The sequence below is a fragment of the Amyelois transitella genome, chromosome 19, assembly GCF_032362555.1.
Source record: "Amyelois transitella isolate CPQ chromosome 19, ilAmyTran1.1, whole genome shotgun sequence".
NCBI lineage: Eukaryota > Metazoa > Arthropoda > Insecta > Lepidoptera > Pyralidae > Amyelois > Amyelois transitella.
The window spans coordinates 3,854,252-3,874,358 of record NC_083522.1 but is presented as its reverse complement, the minus strand read 5'-3'; the positions used below and the strand labels follow the sequence as shown (position 1 = coordinate 3,874,358).

The 20,107-nt window shown below is 34.4% G+C and overlaps 4 protein-coding genes across 4 annotated transcripts; 2 read left to right on the top strand and 2 right to left on the bottom strand.

The window, feature by feature from the left end:
* Nucleotides 1-222: 222 nt before the first annotated feature.
* Nucleotides 223-14,373, bottom strand: LOC106132562 (uncharacterized). Its single transcript, XM_060949741.1, has 18 exons — nucleotides 14,009-14,373; nucleotides 13,692-13,803; nucleotides 13,176-13,291; nucleotides 12,668-12,741; nucleotides 11,166-12,590; nucleotides 10,811-10,874; nucleotides 10,344-10,439; nucleotides 9,401-9,531; nucleotides 8,662-8,737; nucleotides 7,061-7,182; nucleotides 6,792-6,877; nucleotides 6,495-6,666; nucleotides 6,004-6,151; nucleotides 5,019-5,197; nucleotides 4,553-4,736; nucleotides 3,474-3,493; nucleotides 1,143-2,663; nucleotides 223-805 (listed from the first exon to the last, which is right to left on the bottom strand). Exons 1-18 carry the CDS (start codon nucleotides 14,014-14,016, stop codon nucleotides 462-464), a joined length of 4,878 nt encoding a protein of 1,625 aa, XP_060805724.1. The 5' UTR covers nucleotides 14,017-14,373; the 3' UTR covers nucleotides 223-461.
* Nucleotides 14,374-14,494: 121 nt separating this feature from the next.
* On the top strand, nucleotides 14,495-16,294 carry LOC106132661 (DNA replication complex GINS protein PSF3). The gene is made up of 3 exons (XM_013332131.2): nucleotides 14,495-14,691; nucleotides 14,768-15,036; nucleotides 16,035-16,294. The coding sequence occupies exons 1-3, from the start codon at nucleotides 14,601-14,603 to the stop codon at nucleotides 16,257-16,259; spliced, it is 585 nt and encodes a 194-aa protein (XP_013187585.1). The 5' UTR covers nucleotides 14,495-14,600; the 3' UTR covers nucleotides 16,260-16,294.
* A 737-nt stretch (nucleotides 16,295-17,031) lies between these two features.
* Nucleotides 17,032-18,342, top strand: LOC106132659 (protein lethal(2)essential for life-like). Its single transcript, XM_013332129.2, has one exon. The coding sequence runs from the start codon at nucleotides 17,032-17,034 to the stop codon at nucleotides 17,992-17,994; it is 963 nt and encodes a 320-aa protein (XP_013187583.2). The 3' UTR covers nucleotides 17,995-18,342.
* LOC106132660 (cyclin-dependent-like kinase 5) lies at nucleotides 18,218-19,735 on the bottom strand. The gene is made up of 2 exons (XM_013332130.2): nucleotides 18,998-19,735; nucleotides 18,218-18,746 (listed from the first exon to the last, which is right to left on the bottom strand). The coding sequence occupies exons 1-2, from the start codon at nucleotides 19,653-19,655 to the stop codon at nucleotides 18,508-18,510; spliced, it is 897 nt and encodes a 298-aa protein (XP_013187584.1). The 5' UTR covers nucleotides 19,656-19,735; the 3' UTR covers nucleotides 18,218-18,507.
* Between the last annotated feature and the right edge of the window lie 372 nt (nucleotides 19,736-20,107).

Here is a 20,107-nt window from a genome sequence, read left to right as displayed (position 1 = left end):
AAAACGAATAAACTTACTTTCGCATTTATAATATTAGTTGAGAAGTTGCAATATTCCATGACGTCATGTGTGCCAGATTGAATCTCACCCATTTAATCGCGGGGATGGTAGGTAACGAGTATTAAGAAAAAAAAATATAGTAATGTTTTTGAACTTTATTTAAATCTACATATCACTTTTATAACATTATAAACGCGCAGCGCCTATTCAATTAATATATTAATTAGTAATAAAAAAAAAACAAAAGATATTTAAAATTACAGTTACATTAAATCCTTGCTTATTAAATTAACGTTAAATAAACATACAAACCAACAAAAATATGACTTAATTATTTATTTATAACAGTATTTAAAACTAAATATAAATAAATCTAACAGTATTTGAAATCGCCCATGTGTAGCAATAAAGTGTGGGTATTTACGGTTGCCTTAAAACAGACTCTTGAATCATGAACATCATCAAAATACATTATCGGAATCAAAACAATCATTTCGAGTGTCGCCGTCTGTATCCAATGTTGGTTTTCTGCTGTCATTTTCTTTTGACATTTCCGTTATCGTCGATAGATCTGGCACGGCGCAGGTCAAAGGGAAAATTTGCATGAGATTCGCGCCAAAACCATTAGTGTTTGTGGTCTCGTCATCACTGAATAGGTACCATTTGCGGGCGCCTCGTGGTTTTGCATTTTCGTTAGCCTCCTCATCTGATAGATCTTCAGTGATGAGACTGGCCAGAGACAGATCGCTAGCAAGCGGACTGTGGTACACTGTTTCGCCTGTAGACTGGGAGCTGATGATCTTTGCTGAAAAAAATAGATTATGTTCTTGATCGTTAATTAAAAAATATTATAAATACGAAAATCTGCTATGTACAAGCCGATTTTTATGAAAGAAATAGGGGTAGTTTAAGTTTAGAACTTAAAATAACGCAATTTTTTTGCAGGGTAGAGGGTAGGTAATTATTTTTTATTCATTATATATTTAGTGAAAAACAAAATCGGACTACGTTACGGATTTTGATGACGTCACTGATGTTTTGTCAATATACATACTTAATGCTCGAAGGTTTAATCATCAAAACAAACATTCTAATTATTTTAATAATTAAAGCAATCTTTAATCATAACAATGGAAACTTACCACGTGTTATGTCGGTACCGTCGTGGGCATTGTTAGAAAAACCTTCTGGAGGAATGTTCTCTGCATCTCTAAATTCCATTATATCCTGTGAATTGACCGATATTACGGACGTATCCTGTTCAATAAACTCTATGCTATCGCCAACACATTCTTTAGTTTGTAAACAAGTCTCTGAATGGTTATGTATGAGATCCACGCTATCATCCGTATCTTGCAGAAATAATATTGAGCCAGTTTCATTTATACCACTATCTGTATGGACAGATATTGTGGATACATCATAAGTTTTACTAAATTCTTTGGCCGGGCTAACTTTTTGCTGTTTATTAATTGGTTTTAAAATTTTAACTTTAATTACATCTTTTTTCTTTCTGCCCCTTTTGACGGTTTCTTCTTTATTTTTTTCACTAGTCTCGTTACCATTATGGATATCATCAGGTAAAACTTGAAGTGTAGGGGGACAGGATTTCCTACCCCCATATGAACAAAATTCCATACGTTCTTCCTCCACAACTGTCTCAATATCAGGAATTTTCAACTTTTTCTTACTGTTCCTTTTATGAGGAGTGGAACAACGTTTTTTGGCTTTAGGCTTCTTCACATTTCCAGCGCTATTTTTAGCCACACTATTATGGTCCTCAGTTATCGTAACTACAGTATCAACTTCCATTTTTTTGGCGCTCTCTAGTAACAAATTTCTGAGTCTACTATCCAATGAATCTGAAATAGTTGGACCTTCAGTAATGTTGACTGAATTTATTTGATTCGATAACGATCCATTCGTGGGTGGGTCATTTTGGTAATCGAGATAATCTGGTGTATTACTTTGTTGGATGTCACAATTTTGTCCCATTAGCGGCATGGTCACATCAACAGCAGACATCAAGAATTTATTATGAATTACAGAGTTTGGTTGGTTATTTGCTTGTATTTCATTAATAGTAGGGAAGTCTTCAATGCTTTCTAATAATTCTTTGCAAACGGATATGTTTTCCACTATCGACAATTCAGGAGACTGTGGTAAAGATACATTGCTGGAATTTCCGTCTGAGCGTACAGGGCCTGATGAACCAGAAGCATCATTCAGATCAAAACCATCCACCTGTAGTTTTAAAGCATCTTTATCAAAATTATGAGTTGGATGAAGTTCGTCTATTTTTTCGAGAGCATTACAATACTGCTTCTTTACTGGCATTAGTAGCTGGTATGATTCTGATCGATAAACGTCACTTTGCAGAGAAGCACTGGTATTTTTAAGTGGTTTTTTGAATGACAAATTGCTAGATTCACTCGAGGCATCATCTGAAACGCACGGATAAGATTTCCTGCGTACGAAACGTCTCTGCTTTCCTCTATATAATATATTCGAAAGACTTAGTTTTCTTTTCCTTTTTAGCATGATTCTTTCTCTAGTTGGGCTGGGATCTGAATCTTGATATCCTTGGCTACTCTCTATAGAATTTAGCATCAGGTTCTCGCAAGTGGGATTGGTGGGATTCAAGCTGTGCGGACAAGAAAAGCCTCAGTCAGTGCATATAAACAAGCAAAGCGAATGCAGAAGCTAAAGCAGCAGGCTTGACGCTAAATAACAAACACAGTTTGAGCGACCAGAGACGCAGAATTATGTTCAATAAAAGGCTTACTTAACATAATTCTGTAATTCTTTGTTATTTAAGTCGATACTTTGGAGACAGATTGATTAAAACCTACGCGGTTATTATACCCATTATGTTAAACGATAGTTAATTATAGATCCTCTATACATTCCTTCATAACAAAATATGCAGTTTCTGTTCAAATACCTGACGATTGGTAACAAAACTAAAGGTTACTTTATTTCCAGAAAATCCCACTGAAGCGATAAATAACAATAATTTTAGTCTTCAGTCTTATGACAAAGCAAATAAGCCCACGAGTATTTCCAAAATCGGTGTCTAGCTAGATCGTCCCAAACCGTATTTGCAAGTCAGTAGGAATTAATGGTATCAGAGCAACATGCATTTAAGTAAGCAATGGAAGCAGGTTAACAAACGAGTAACTATATAATTATATAATGACTTTCAAAAGGATGGATTAACAAACTTTATGAAATTCAAACATCAGACATTCCCTGTACGCTCAACACTTTCGTATAACTTTATTTGCTTTAATTTCTAAGTGATATTTTGGATTTCGGATTAATTTATTAAGAAAATTTGAGCATGCAGGGGAGCCAAGTTAAATGAATACACAGGTTTTCGATAATATATTTATTGATCTAAATGACCTGCTCCCACAACTCTTTCACAATTTTTTGTAAATTTTCTTTCCTTTAACTTATACTAATTTCACAAATATGAAAATAGTTTTGTCTGTTGAGGGTACACATTTTTATGTTACATTATAATATTTAAGATATGATATAAGTACCAATAATTGTACTTTCTGAAATTGACAATAGTCAAGTTATAGTATAAAAAGATAGGACAAAACATATGAAATATTATCTTAAATTAGAATACTTTTTGTTTTATATAATAAGAGCTGAAATACATACACAATAGATTCATTATGGCTCTTATAAATGAAAGTGGCATAAATTATAAGCATAACGTTTCTTGAAACAATATAATGTTCTGCACACGTTAAAATGTATGTGAAATGAAAAAAAAAATCCCATAAATAAAATAATAATTATTATTATATATTACGGCATTTTTTGCATTCTATTAAAACCTTATAATGTATAGAAGTCCTGATTTCATGAATCAATTTGTATTTAGTCTATAAAGTAGTTTGGCTATAATTGAGATTTAAAAGTTGAGAAATACTAAAATTAATTTTCGATTCAACGCGTGACAAAGTAAAATAATCTAAAAAAAATGTGACATAACTTCTACCAAATATACATACAGTTAAATTTCGAATCAATTTTCCATAATAATTTTCATCGTCTGTTGTATCCTAAGGTCATACTAAATCTCTTGTAGGTAAGTACTCCTAAATAAACATGCGTAGATTGAATATAAAATTATGATATTTGTTTAAAATTTTTAATATAAAGCTGAATTTTTTTAATTTTATTTATATCGACCTAAAAAAACACAAAATATTACGATTTATATAAGATAACTGCATTGCAATAATAACCAATAAATAAGGTTGGTTAGCATTTAGGTACTGAAAAAAATTATACATTGAAAATAAAAAAGTGTGTGATTTTATGTATGTGTATGAAAATAAAACTTTGTATACTAAGATTCATATTTAACAAATCTTTTAAAAACCCACCATGCTACATTTCATTAGACGGTTCGTCAAATTGTACAGGATGTTACAATACAAAACATCAACGTTTTACTAATAATTATTTACAAAAAAAACTAAATTTTAATAAGTTATAAAACAAATATAGTCCTTATGGCAATTACCTTCTGGTTGTGGTAATTTTCCCGGCAGATTTTCTAGTTTTCTTCGCGGGCGGGAACATATAGCGCACAGAATCGTCGTCTAAGGAAAGCCGAGTGGATTCGGGCTCCGTGTTCTTGGACTTTCTCGAAGTTCTTGCAGGTTTATTGTCCGCTTTCGTTTTTTCAACGGCCGCTGTTGTATCTTCTAGAAATCACAATTACATAGAAAAACGTTAGTGAAATAAATGACAACTGGTATAGAATATATGGATGACGACATCTTATACATTCGGGGTAAACAGGGCCAACAATCTCAAAAAGACTGGAAGGTGATGTTGTAAAGGCTTAATTATAGAATTAAGATTCAGATACTGACAGGTTGCTAGCCCATCGCCTAAAAGAAGAATCCCAAGTTTATAGCTTTTCCCTTAATCGCCTTTGATATGACATTTACAATTTAAACTTAAAAAATAAGAAAAAAACGCACCTTTTGTAATTTTCTTTGGAGATCTTGTCCGCCTTTTGGGTAGTGCCTCTTTAGGAACAACTAGATGGTCTATTTCCGTGTCTTTCGCTGCCTTAGTTCTTTTTGGTCTACTGGGACTCGAAGAACTGTCAGCTGATTTCATGGCCGTCGAAGATTTCCTGGCTCCCCCTATTCTTCTCCTGAGAATAAAATGATATAAATATATAAAGGACAAGACAGATTGAGTTAGCCTCCAAGTAAGTTCGAAACTTGTGTTACATGATAATAACTCAATGATACTATATTTTATAATAAATACTTATAAGATTAACATCCAAGACCCAGGTCAATCAGAGAAACGTTAAGGACAGCCGCATATATTTGTGTAAGCTTGTAATAGCATAAAACAGGCCGCTTTCCTGGAGGGGCAAACAGAGACTACATCTCTCCACTTGCCGTTATATCATAACTCTCACAATGCAATCTCGTCGATTTCAGGTTCTTTTGACCTGACCTTTTGCCAGGACGTCCTTGATTTGATCAATGGGCGTTTGCCTAGGCCTTCCCAAAACACAGTTCCCATTCACATACATACATACGTACATAAAGTCACGTCTAGGTATATCCCTTGCGGGGTAGAGAGCGCCTACAGTATAGACTGATAGGCCACGTTCAGCTTTTTAGCTTAATGAGATTCATATAGTGACAGCTTGCTAGCCCATCGCGTAAAAGAACTCCAAGTTTATAAGCCTATCCCTTAATCACGTTTTACGACATCAATGAGAAAGAGAAGGAGTAGTCCTAGTTCTTTTTTGGTGCCGGGAACCACACGACACATTATATTTACTCTTTTTGTTTACTAGTTTTCAACGTGCTTTAATTCAACTTTACACATGATCCATACATTCTATCCATTCTCTTTTACACTCACTTAAGTTAGAATCAAATTTATGTTGGTATAAAGAATTTAGTTTTAATAACATTTACAAAAAGGCGAAAAACTAACCTCTTATTGATATTATCCTCTTGGTCGTTAACCTCGACGGCTGTTACCTTAGCGTTGGCTTCTTCTTGTTCCCGCTCAGACTTGTCTAACTCTTCTATTTCTTTAAATATCTCCTCTTCCATCTTCTCCACTTTCTTGCGCACTGCTTCTGTTATATTGCAAGCAATAAAATAAGCTTTGTTATTTATCCGTATTACTAAACCTGGGCGACCGAGCGAAGCTCATTGTTTTTTAGTTTCAAACGACATCGACATGCTAGGCTACGGTATGGGAAAATGATATTGGGTGAATTGGTTTGTCGTTTAATAGTTTAGGATATTTTCATACTCATACTTTCATAATATTACAAATGTGATTGACGGATTTTTCGAGTAATCACGTGCTGTACGTAATTTTCGAACTATCGGCATAGGTAAACAGGCAAGTGACGGAGGTATACAAGTACCAAAACCCTATCAAATTCACACTGATTGAAAAGTAAGTAACCATACCTTCATCCAATGGTGAGGATCTGACTGATAAAGAGTCACCAGAGTCCGCTCTGCCATTGGTTTTGATAGCAAGTTCCGCCTCCTTGATGGGTTCAGCCTCCTTGTTGAATATTTGCACCACGTCCGCCAATACCGGGTGGATTTGCGACCACGAACCTTCCAGTTGCACTTCCTGAAACAAAGTCGTTATTTTATTATAAAACATAAAAATATTGCACAATCCATACTTGTGTCCATATTGTTACATAAATAGATATTTTATTTTATTTGGAAGACAGATTTTAAGTATTAACTTACCTCATTGTTTTTAATGAATTTAATTTTCAACGGTTTGTCGTGTGATTTCTCTTGTTTTGGTTTTTCTTCTGTTTCTGATACTTTAGCTGAAAATAATAAAATAATATAAATTTGTCGGCACAGCAATTCAAATTGTATTATAATTTTTGATAATAAAATGACCACTTCGTAAGGGTAAGTATCCACATCCGAAATAATATTATAAAGGCGAAACTTAGTTTATTTACGGGTTAATAGCTAGTAAATATATAAAACTAAAAATGCCTCACGTTTTTCAGTGATCGGGATCAATTTAGGCGGTGACTGTGGCAGTGATGACTGCCTTGACGTGGTAGCCACAGCCGGAGACTGGTCTGGTAAGGGTAGCCTAACCTGAACTTCTTCTATCATTCTGCAAAATAAAATTAGTTTGAGTCACTCTGCACTTAACATATATTAACACTTTTATGGCGTTTCAATTCCGGCACGTTAGAATAGGACCACTTGAATTTCTCGTAGATGTCGTAAAATGCGACTAAGACGGAATCGAAGAAAACATAGTGAGCGCCAATTTTCGCGTTGCATGATTATTGATGTATGCCAATGGACATCCGTCAGTCATCTTGTGACCATCTTCGGTGCATCCCGATCGAAATAACTAAGATCATTGTAGAAAATACTGTTATGCAGTTGGTTTTTTTAGAATTGTCTAGAAAATGAAATGTCAAAAAAAAGAAATGTCTAGGAAAACGGTATGTTCGCGTTAATTTTCGTTTGCATACATTAATAATAGTGAGCGCCGGCTGCTTTTCTTTACGCGCGAATTTTATAAAGCAATCAAGCGTCAATGTGCATTCGTCCACGTTTAAAAATTACCAGAATTATTTATGTAAATTGACGTCTGTTGAAAATTCTGCGGTGTAGTTTGTTACGCCGCTTCTTCTACACATGCGCTTAGGCAGCGGTAGTAGATATAATTAGATTTGGCATTAATAAGTGAATCCTTCTATCCAATTTTAAAAATAAATATATTCTATATAAAAAAACCCACAGTCCCTATCTATACATGGAAGACAGGCATGATAATGTATTTTTATCAGTGCAACCGTCTGAGGGAGTATATTATGCTAATTAAATCTTATTTGAACGGTTTCAGTAAATTACTTCAGCATAACGGAATTCAAGGTGAAAACAATAAATACGTAGGTAAATTTGCAATCATTTATCTACGGGTAGTTCATGAATACAAGTTTGTATCAAACGGAGTCGTGTGGTACCAAAAGAAAAAAGCATAGGACCACTCTATCTCTTTCCCATTGATGTCGTAAAAGGCGACTGAAGTTACTGACTGATTTTATAAGCCTATCCGGCTTATAAACTTGGGATTCTTCTTTTAGGCGATGAGATAGCAACCTGTCTCACTATTTTCAATTCTATATCACATGTCTTAATCTCAATTCTATCATAAAGCCAAATGTGGCCTATCAGTCTCTTCAAGACTGTTGGCTCTGTCTACCTTGTATGGGATATAGACGTGACTTTATGTATGTAACAAAAAGAGAGAGCTTATTGAGGCACGAATAGGATTTATTACAAGAGAAGTGAGTGAATTACTGAAAATAAATAAATATACGGATTACACAGATTGAGTTAGCCTCTAAGTACCTAAGTTCTAAACTTGTGATACTTGCTCAACAATACGATAAGATAAAAATCCAAGACCCAGGCCAATCGAAAAATCTTCTTTTCTCATCATGCTCTGGCCGGAATTCGAACCCGGGACCTATGGTGTTACAGACAAGCGCACTACCGCTGCGCCAAAGAGTCCGTCTGCTATTCTTAAAGTGAATGGATGTTAAGAAAACGTTGAATAAAACAAATTTATAATTACTTTTTAAGTTCTTCTGTCTTTTTCTTTTCATCTTTATATTTTTTCTTCCAATATGCAGGGTCATCTTCCGTCTCACCTGAAAAATAAATTATACATACACATAATCACGTCTTTATTCCTTACGAGGTGGACAGAGCCAACAGTCTGAAAGGCCTTTCTGGCTTAAAGATAGAATTAAGATTCAAATAGTGACGAGTTGCTAGCCCAACGCCTATAAAAAGAATCCCAAGTTTATTAGCCTTTCACTACAAATTATTACATTATATCTTATAATAAGACACAGTTTAAGTAAAGACGTTAAAAGTCATGTCATGGCTTATAAACTTTGATAATTTTTTGAGGTAAAGCTAGCAATCTGTCACTATCTTTGAATCTCAATTCTTCCATCCATTTAATTATGGTGTTGCAAGTCTTGTAATTGTGATTGATACTTTTGGCTTTTGGCTCTGTCTTCTGGTTTGTCTCCTGTCGTGAAAGACGAGATATGCGTGTGTGTTAGGAAATAAAAGGTATTTATATTAACAACTTGTCACTGTCCTTTGAATCTCAACTCCATTAATCATCCAGTTAAACACGACTCTCGAGTTTTGTAATTACACTTATTGGATCATTCTAACCGTAGTGGACAAATACCGTGATACATGGACTTGTTCAAGGTTATAATTTCATTCGCTAAGTTTACTTTTAAAGTACATTCATTTATACTAAGATTCATCAGCAAAAGCTACAAAAAACATACCCTCGACAGAATAAGTGAGGTAATTCTTGACTAAATTGCCATCCTTCACCAGCGGGTAAATCCTCTTGCCATGCATCACGAACAGGCCACCATCCTCTTCAAGTTGCATCAAACGAGCTGACTTCGGTTTCCTATGAACAAAGTCACATCTATAGTTTAAGCACGACTGCAGCATTTAAAGCAAAAATAAGAAATATGTGAGCATAGACGTAGAAAAAAAGGCAGACGTAGTGTGGCTTAAAAAAAAGTGAACCATCGTAATGGCGGCATTGTACGCATGTGTGAATGACAGAAAATGAGATAACCTATGACGCAATGGCGGCTGATTGTCACACTATTGGTGAGAGTGCGTGCGTGAGGCAAGTAGTTATACAGTGGACCGGCATACTATTGGTGCTTCATTTTGCCGTATAGTAAAATTCCGTCCGCCTTATTTTTCACGTCTATGTGAAAGTGAGTAACTGTTCAATATATCTGTATGTTGTCAAACGAGATGTAACAAAGAGTCCAAAAACTTAGTAGTTTTGTTATCTCTTGTAAAAATACAAGATATTTTTTTTAAAGTCTCCTCCATTCAGACTGTTAAACCCAATCGTAGATTTCATAAATAGTGACTAAGAGAATACATTCGTCTTGTGCAAGTTTCGATGTTGATTTGGTGCCAAAGAGGAAACAAAAGTTTGTGCCATCGCCTTCTCTTTCCGTTCAGATTGTAAATTCAATCAAGGGAAAGTCTAATAAACATGGGATTCTCTTTTTAGCCGATGATTAAGTCTCCCGTCTGACCTCAGCAACGTTTGATTATCCTAATCCATATTGATTCATGGTAAAAGCTGCACAGATGAATGTATACCTAAACTCTCATTAGACTTTTATAATATCCATTGGAAAGAGATGGGAAGGTATCGTCCTCACCTAAAGTAAAAAAAAAAAGTATACTTACAAATATTTTCTGGCATATCTGTTCCGGCGTCCTCGCGGCGGCGACACGAAATCACTGTCGCTTTCTGAAGTCCATTCGCTTGAGTTGCTCGCGTTGCTATAGGGAAAACAGAAATTTAAAAATTGAAATAACTTTTGTTAAAAGAGAAACGCCTCCAATCGATGTCCTTTTTTTGAAGTCGATTTAATTTTTAAAATATTCTCCTATTATAAAAAACCTTTGCGAAACGCGAGATAATGGCTGATAAACATACATACATGCAGGTCGAACTGAGAACCATTTTTTTTCATCAGTTCATCCGTTCGGAAACTACAATATATGCTAGAATGGTTGAGTCAGGTTTTTATACGAAGCGACTCCCATCTGACCTCCACAACTATGCAAGTAACCTTACGTAACCTAACCCATTCGGCAGCTACGAACCAACAGACAGATGTCACTTCAAAATTGTAAAAAATGTAACTTACTGCTTATACGATGGTGAGCGGTGATGGCGACTGAGCTTCCTCTTGCGACTCGAACTGACCACACCTACAACAAATAACAAGTATATTAAAATCTTTCAACTTATTGTTTACGTGTTATCTACCTATAACATTATAGAAAATCACCAAATTGCCACTCTTCTTTTGATACTTATAGATATCCAATTACCATCATACTGCTTAATTCTTTAGCAATCCCCGATTTTTTTTTTGTTAGCAAGTTTTCGATTTTTTTATTTCATCCTTCTTAATCCGTCATTCATAAAATACTGAAACATTTACACATTTTTATTACTCTGTTCACATTCAACATGCATGCGAGCAAAGCGAAACTTACCACTGGAAAATCCAAACACACTTGCTAATGCTTTATTTATCTCTTTTTTATCAACAGGTTTTACTTTGCCATGGTTATCCTTATTTTCGTCTTCATTACTTTCTTCAGTCTCGGAATGTGATTTTAAAATAACTATTTCATTAATATCTGCCGAATTTTTTAAAACTGCTGGTGGTGCCTTTTCAGTTTCGTTAATATAATCTGCTTTTTTCTCAACCTCATTTTTATCTTCTGTCACTTTTTCAGTCCCATTTTTATCTGTATTTGTAATTTCCGTTTCTTTGCGGACTTGTAAAACGGAGTCATTATTGAAGTCGTCACTTGAATCAGAATCAGTGTATTTGACATTGTTAAATTGTTCTTCGTAAAGGCTCACGCTATTAAGACACGGATTTACTTGTGACGCGATTTCTTGTCGGCTCTCTTCCTCTTTATTTATTAATAGCTTTTGAAAATCATTTGAAGTCAATTTACTGATTTCATTTTTTTCTTGTTTATTCTCTGCAATGGTTTTCTCACTTTTATCCTCAGTTTCTGATTGAGTTGCATTTTTGTTCTTTAATACTAACATTTCTTTCTTTTCATTAGACTTCAAATCCAGTGAATTTGACCTGTTTCTTGATAGTGTCAACTTTCTGAAAACATCTTTTGTTGTATCATTAGCCTTGGGTGGATCAGGCTGAGTTTTATTTTTAAGCGCCTCTTGATTACCTGGTATGGTTGAATCTGTAGAATTGTTGGTATTTTGTGTGTGTGCAGTATCATGTGTAAGATCAATAAAATTTTTGTTCTTCTCTCTTTTGTCAAGGCTGTAAGAAACCTGTTTTTCTTTGATAGTTTTGCCATTATCATTACTATTTTCAACAGCATCAGAGCTATTCCTTACACTTGTATCATCACTTATTTTGGACTCTTGTCCTAATGGTATTTTAACACTGTCAGATTGAACAATTTCGGCCACCTTTTCTTCAAGTTTTTCAGTTGACACTTCATTTTTCTTATTTGTCACAACTGACCCATTATCTAATTCAGAATTACCTTTATTTTGATTTTTTTTAGTTATATTATTAGTACTTTCAAGTATTTCCAAATCTGCTTCTACCAATTCATCTTCTGTTGCAAAATCATCTAAAACTTGTTGCATCATTGGTGTAAATGGTTCAGCATAAGTTATTAAGTCCCGTAAACATTTGCTTGGTGTTTCTTTTTCATCTTTAGATCCTGACTCCTTTGGTTTATTACTTTTTGGAGATTCCAAATCTCTCTGTATATCTTCAGCATTTTCGTAACAGTTGTCAAGAATAATAGTTTCCGTAGAAGCCCTGGTACGCGCATCAAGTGTTGAAGGAGAGATATTCTCACCTGCGGACTTTTCTGCATCATTATAAGTACTTGTGCTTGGCTTTTCATTTTCTGGAATCCCAGCTAAAAAATAATAAATAGGCTTGAGAATAATTGCATTTATGAAAAAGAAAACAAAAACGACAAGACCTTTTCCATACCATTTGAATGATTGGACTCATCACTGATAGTTTGGAATTCCAATTTACTTGTGTTCCTTGAGTCAATATCATACCTAAAAACAAATATGACATGTAAGGCAATGATAATGTTTAATATATCCTAATAATTTAATATTTTGAACAATTTTGTTTATCAATCAAACAAGAAACAAAACAAGCAAAAATAAAATGTACATTGAATATACATATTTGCAAAAAAATACCACAGTTAAGGTGATGAACAAATAGTAGAGTACAAATTAAAAAGAACTATTTTTTAAAACTCCTGAGCTACTGAAGAGATTCCAGTGAGACTTTTTTGTTATATAGCTATTAAGCCGGAGCAAAATAATGAACTTTAAAAAAAGGCAAATTGATGAAAAAGTGAATTTATAAAATATATTAATTAAGAAATTAAACATAGGTATTAAGGTGAGAACAATTTTAAGGTGAGAATTATAAAAGGTTAGACTAGTTATCATAAAAGCATAAAAAATGATATACCAACCCCTGTTTAAAACTACATATTTCTGATTTCGTAAGACCATAATATGGGTTGTGGATGTCAGGTAAAATCCTCTTCAAAAATGTCTCCTTGAGACTCTGCCATGTTCTTGTTGTCAACTAAAAAATTACATACTTATCAATAAACCAACTATTTAAACCAATGATAAAGAATTAAAAATAAAATTTATTAATCAATTAAGAAGTAACATATTCCATCTGGATGAAACCACAGGAACTACACTCAGGTTGTGGCAATAGGCACGGTGAACATTGGGTCAGGACTACATAGAACAGTTTTTACCTAGAGCAACATTTGTCTAACCTCAACACTTCGAAAGCTAGATCAGAACAACAGCATTGATAAGAATAAAACTATAATTAATATTACGTTCATTCCTTTTTCTTTTGTGTAAACAAACATATGGTGTTTTTATATTACTTTCAAGCTTCTTCTACTGCAAGTGATTGACCTATACATATGTATGTAAGCTAAAATTTTAAAGTTAAGTATACTTACATTTGAACAAGCAAAATCTGTCCAAAATTTTCTTCCTTTTATTTCTCCATAGGCCTTACGTTTATTTACATAGTCCACTATACTCTTCATCTCTTTCATAGTATATGCTCTCCTAATAAAATCAAATAAACAAGTAGGTTATACAATAATTCCAGTGAACTCATACCCAAATCGTTGTGTAAAGCAGATATTACAACTTGTGAATAAAAAGGGATATACCTATGAAGCGAAAGTTAACACATAACCCTTGTAGCCGGGTTGATCTTGGATAACAATAAATAGACATTTGCTAGTAGCCAGTAAATTTTTCAACATACCCGGACATCTTGTAAGTATAGATATCGCACTCCGGCACGATAAAAGGTTTGTTTGATCAAAAGGTGACGCGGAGCAGAAAAGCTGACCTAAGTAAATCCACACGATACGATATTTCGCCGTTACTTAGCGGGCGCAACCATACCTACAACCAGAAATAAAGAACTCATTTCAATTAAAGAGAAGGTAGGTAGATCAGCGGCAGTATCGAAAAGAAAATTGATCTCAACGTTGACGATCTAAACTCAAAATTCTCATCCGGGAAAATTGTCCACCAAATCGAAAAAACAACACCACAGAACAGAAAGCTCCGAGTTAATTTAAAAAACACAAAACTCAGTGACAAAACTGACAAGACAATGTGACAGAGAGGTAGAAGTGTTGCCAACCACACCACAACTAGTGCGGGCACATTCTTTGGGAGTAAGTTTGGAGGACCGTGCGTGGTCAAAGAAATGCACTATGCATGATGCATGACGATGACAACCGCGCCGTTGACTTGACATTGACAATAATTTTGGCGGGAACGTAGGTTACAGAGAGGCTACTCGTTCACTTACCAAAGCAAAACAAAACAAAATATATTAATTTCACATGGCTCATTCTAATTATTTATCGGTTTTCGACATATTAGTATCAAATGAAAAAGTGCCAAGTAAATTTTTGCACGAGTTGCCTAAAATGGGTATGTTGAAAATGTTTATTATTGTTATTTTTTAGGTCTTTATGTGATTATTTCTTTTTGATCATTTTATTTACAGGCTTTTTAGATCCATCTGCTACCGAAGAAGATTTAAAAGCTGGATCCCATGTTGAAATTCCATTGTGGTTAGCGGAATCTTTACATGCAAGAAGACCACCATTAGTTGGTGTAGACTTACCAAAGATATACAAAGATGCATATAGAGAAATCCTGAATGCAGATGCTTGTACTGTAGATATGCATAAATTGGGACAGTATTTTTATGAATTGGGATGTTACATTGCTAAGTATGACATAAAGGGGGATGTTGCTGCCACCCTTGTTAATGTATGGATTCCACCCATTACATACTACTTATATATATAACATATACTTGAAAGCACACTTAATTTCTATTTTATCAACCAAGCCTTAACAATAACTGTTTTTCTCTTAAAAGTATGCATTGTAAAGTTCTAGTTACAACAAGTGCTGTGTGGTTCCCGGCACCAATGAAAAAAAGAATAGGACCACTTCATCTCTTTCCCATGGATGTCGTAGAAGGCGACTAAGGGATAGGCTTACAAACTTGGGATTCTTCTTTAGGCGATGGGCTAGCAACCTGTCACTATTTGAATCTCAATTCTATCAATAAGCCAAATAGCTGAACGTGGCCATTCAGTCTTTTCAAGACTATTGGCTCTGTCAACCCTGCAAGGGATTTAGACGTGACCATATGTATGCATGTATGTAGTTACAACAAAAAAAAACCATTTCTATCATCAATCTGAATATGAAGCAAACTTGCTTGACAGAATTTGGTTTGCCAATAGTTGTTAATAAGTTCCAAACAGCTTTGTTCCCTTGTATTCAGAATTATCCACTTACATAAAAAAATATTTAATGAATATAATTTATAACATTTTTTTTTTAAGTTGGTTTAAAAATAGAATTCTCTAAAAAAATATAATCTGTAATAGCCAGTCAAGCCATAACAAAATAAGTGACAAATTAAAAAAAATGGCACCTGTTGAAATTTATGTAAAGAATCTCTTCATTTTCTACTATTTGTCAGCCTATTAAGTACACACATTAAATAGTATCAGCATCTTTCTCACATGTTACTGGCTAGTTGTAAAAAGTTACATGTATTGTTTTTTATTAAGTAATTCGAGTGAAAAAATTTGAAATTCAAAATTACTACGAAGTAGTTCATCAAAGAGATAATTTTAGGTAGCTTATATTTTTCAATATATAAAAAGTGTGTGTACTTTATTTGCTACTTGAAACTCTCATATCGTAGTTGGCGAATTTAACAGTACATTTTTTACTCTTTTCTGTTACAGACTTTTAAACAGAGGTTTAGAATGCTATTAGCAGCCAGTGTATCCACGGATTCACTTGGTTCCATGCAGCCACTTTCTGCTAGTGAGCGGGAGCGTGCCGCTGCGGCTGCTAGTACTGAAAGAGCTCTCTCAGCCTGGTTGCAAAGGGGAGACTCTGTCCTCACAACAGCTAACATGGTTGCGAATCACAGGAAACGGAAGAGGGCTGAATTGGAAATGATTTAAATTGTTTTTCTTTTTTTTTTTTGTAAATAAATTAGGTACTTAATTCATCTTAATCTTTTAATGTTTTTGTGACCTTACATATTACAGATCTGACTTTTACGTTTATCTTAATCAGTCTATTATTAGAGAAGTTGTCTGCTTGTAACACTTACAAATGCCAGCCTATAAATAAACGTGAAAGTTCAAGCATTTATCACTATTGATATTTGGTAGGGTTGGCAGTATGAAAATCTTCAATAGAAAGCATGCACCAAACGATAGATTTATTCTTTACTAGAAGGGCTGTCTATAGTGTAATTGCCTATCATTTCGAGCGTACAAAATCGCGACATTAAAGATTTCGCAAATTTGATAGCATAAATACAACCTCCGATTAGACATTGTGGGTGTCGCGGTTCTCCAGGTATAACACTTAGCTTGGCGGAAGATCTCCTTTGTGGTAGTTAAGCCACAATCATTGCTTCTGCTTCACATAAACTAAATAGCCGCTGCATGCGAATGAAATGCCCGTAATAGAAAAAAATAATTTGATTTTTTTGTGTTTGTAAGGACTCAACTGGGCCGATTATGACGACAATTGGCACAAAAAATTAAGGACAGGAATAACACAGGTAACTTTTTTGAAAATTATCGCGAGAGTAGTAAATCATATAAAAACATACACTTCCAAGTGGCAACCATATGCAATAGAGGAAATGCCTCATGTATAAAATCGGTTGAAATAGTGATACTGCTCTCAGGTGGTAGTGATCGCGACATCATCACCGTCAAAATGAATTTCACGAGGAATCGTTTACTGGAACAGAATTTTGGAATGTGCATCAGCCCTCAAGATCTAATAGTCCCTTGCTATGCATCTATTGGACCAAATTACCACAGGCCGTGGAAGTGGTGCATCGACAGTGAAGTCAAAGATTTTGGGTCAACAATAGATGACCAAAAAGATAAGTTCCAAATTACTTTAGATGTACAACATTTTCTACCGAATGAAATTAGTGTCAAAGTTATAGGTAAAGAAATTATTGTGGAAGGTAAACACGAAGACAGACAAGATAACCACGGGGTTGTATCGAGACAGTTCAAAAGACGATATGTTTTACCAAATGAATGTCTCTCAGAACAAGTATCTTCAACTTTGTCTTCCGATGGATTACTCAGTGTAATAGCTCGCAAAAAGACCACGAATATGCATGATAAAGAAATAACAGTGCCAATTGAAATGTGTGGTCCAAGTTTGAAAAAGGAAGCAGAAATGAAGACAGAAAGTAACTTTAGACAATTAGAAGATAACAGAAATAATGACGTAGAAGTCAAAAATCTGGTGAATTTTCGACCCAAAGAAGATTTATGTTTTCTGGAAACAAATAAAAGTAACAATGTTTTAATGTGTGCTGATAAAATGCAAATGGAGGCAAGAAAAGAAACAGATAAGTTAAGAATGACTTCTGATATTGTACAAATGGATGCTTGTACTTCTCAAATGAAATCTGAAAATATAGTTGAGCAATCAAAGGCTTCTATGGAAGAATTGATAGAAAAGGTATCAGAGACAAATGTTACTAATACAACAGAGACATCCAAATTTAAAAGCATGAAGGAATGTCTAGCCAGTGAAGAGATTTCTTCATATAAATCTTCCATCACATCACGTATGAAGATGTCAGGTGAACAAATTAGTGAGTTTGTTAGTGAAGCTATCAGTGCAGAGCTAAAGGAGGCAGCTGAAAATATTTAATTCAAGCACTATTGACACAAGTATTACTTACATTTATTGCACATACTAAAAAGTTTTACTTATTTTACTTATATTTTACATCATTACATCTTCTCAAAGGTTTGCTTTTAATAAAACCCCACAAAAATAAAAATTTCTTATGAAAGTATCATGTAATATTTGAGATCAATGTGGGAAAAAACTGGTGAAGATAAAAGTTTATCAAATAAATAAAAGAATAAATAATTTACCATTTTATACAGCTTATCATTTTTATGTCCATTAGGCAACATAATGCGCGTACCTACACACACCATAATGCAACATAACCATCATAGTCAATATTCGTTTTTTGACACTCAAAAACATTACATGTATTGAGCAGAATGTTGCCTGATTAAGACATGTCCTAAAAACACTAAATTGTCCTTATCATTAAGCAAAAGTTTCTTCATCACAACACTCCTGCACCTCATCATCATTTTTATCACAAACTAGCAGTTCTGAGGTGCATTTGTATGGATGTATTGATTGTTAACATCGGTCATTCTTGACTGATGGATTCAGGTCATGGAAGTAAGCATGTGCCATAGCATCGTCAGCAGGCATCCTTAAAGCTGGGTTGCAAGTGAGGAGCCGTGCAAGTAGGTCTCTTCCTCTGGCTGGCAAACGAGGGACTACTTGGGCGAGCCCTAGGCTGGGTTGGTAAATTGGCAGTGGCTTATAATCTGGCAACTGTGTCACTCCAGCCCAAGTGTCTTCATTTGGTGTTCCTTAAAAAACATAAGTAGTCAGAATTTAGTTTTCATTTACAATTTGAAGGACGCCTTAGGTTTGTGCGAGTGTCTGTAAATAATATGTGTGACCAACTATGAGATCGGTCTGTTTACACTGCATATCATGTTTATCGTACTTTGATGGTTTACACTGTACCATTAGTTCTAAAAGTGATTTTATTAAACTGATATATTTATGCCTAAAACTAGAGCTATTCAATAAAATATTAAACAATTTAAAAATTTACCTAGTAATTTAAAAATCCTCTTCAATTGATCATCAACATCAGAACCTGGGAATAATGGACGTCCAGAGTTTGCAAGTTCAGCAAAAATGCAACCTGCTGACCACATATCAATACTAGTTGTATACAATTTAGCCCCAAAAAGAACGTCTGGAGGCCGATACCACAGGGTGACAACCTCAGCTGAATAACACTTCACAGGAATACCAAAAGCTCTAGCTAAACCAAAATCTGCTAGCTTCAATTCACCGTTTTTATTTATCAACAAGTTTTGGGGCTTTAAATCTCGGTGTAGAACATTGTGGCTATGGCAAAAGGCAAGTCCACGAAGTAATTGATACATAAATGACTTCACAACGTCTAAGTCTATCTCTCCATTAAGACTATCAAAGTACTTTTTTAAATCTTGGTCACAGTGTTCAAACACAAGCGTCAACTTCTTTTCGCTATGAAGGACATCGTATAATCTTACAATGTTTTTATGCTTAAGCTCCTTCAGTAAGCAAATTTCGCGTAAAGCAGACGATGGGACGCCTTCATCGTCGTCATCTAACCTTACACGTTTGAGAGCTACAATTTCATGGGTCTCTTTATTTTTAGCCTTAAAAACTGTCCCATATGTTCCTTCACCGATTTTTTCAAGTTTCTCATATTTCTGCATAGTTTTCGAATGTTTCTACTAGTAAATTTAGCAGATCGCAGGGTAAAAAATCGATTGTTTACACCTTTCTTTCAACGTGACAGACGACGGACTGACCATGACAGTGACACTGACAGCTTTTTGACAAAATATTAATACGTTTAAAATAGTCCAATTTTCCATCTCAAGAAAATTAACGGGAGTTACTTTTCAATCTTTTTGGTTTACTTCATTTTGTGATCAAATTTAGATAACAGCAATTTTGCGGTACTTCTTTTAATAAGATCTCGATTAAACAATAAATATAAAACTAAAAGTATTTTTAAGAAAAAGAAATAGAAATAACAATGCAATGTTTTGAACGTCACTAAATATTTTGTTCGAAACCATTGGTAACTTTCTACATTCAAAGTTATTTCCATTACCTCACCTTCACATATTTGTAAAGTAATTTATTTATTTCCTACAAAACA

Excerpts from the sequence above, each read along its gene's own strand:
- LOC106132562 (XM_060949741.1), bottom strand. Across the intron at positions 10,440-10,810 it reads CGCTCACCATCGTATAAGCA|CAACGCGAGCAACTCAAGCG; the intron begins GTAAGTTACATT and ends TTTTCCCTATAG. Across the intron at positions 6,667-6,791 it reads AATTCATTAAAAACAATGAG|GAAGTGCAACTGGAAGGTTC; the intron begins GTAAGTTAATAC and ends ACTTTGTTTCAG.
- LOC106132661 (XM_013332131.2), top strand. The coding sequence starts at position 14,601 with ATGGCTCATTCTAATTATTTATCGGTTTTCGACATATTAGTATCAAAT. Across the intron at positions 14,692-14,767 it reads GCACGAGTTGCCTAAAATGG|GCTTTTTAGATCCATCTGCT; the intron begins GTATGTTGAAAA and ends TTTTATTTACAG. Across the intron at positions 15,037-16,034 it reads TTGCTGCCACCCTTGTTAAT|ACTTTTAAACAGAGGTTTAG; the intron begins GTATGGATTCCA and ends TTTCTGTTACAG.
- LOC106132659 (XM_013332129.2), top strand. The coding sequence starts at position 17,032 with ATGAATTTCACGAGGAATCGTTTACTGGAACAGAATTTTGGAATGTGC.
- LOC106132660 (XM_013332130.2), bottom strand. The coding sequence starts at position 19,655 with ATGCAGAAATATGAGAAACTTGAAAAAATCGGTGAAGGAACATATGGG. Across the intron at positions 18,747-18,997 it reads GAGGATTTTTAAATTACTAG|GAACACCAAATGAAGACACT; the intron begins GTAAATTTTTAA and ends ATGTTTTTTAAG.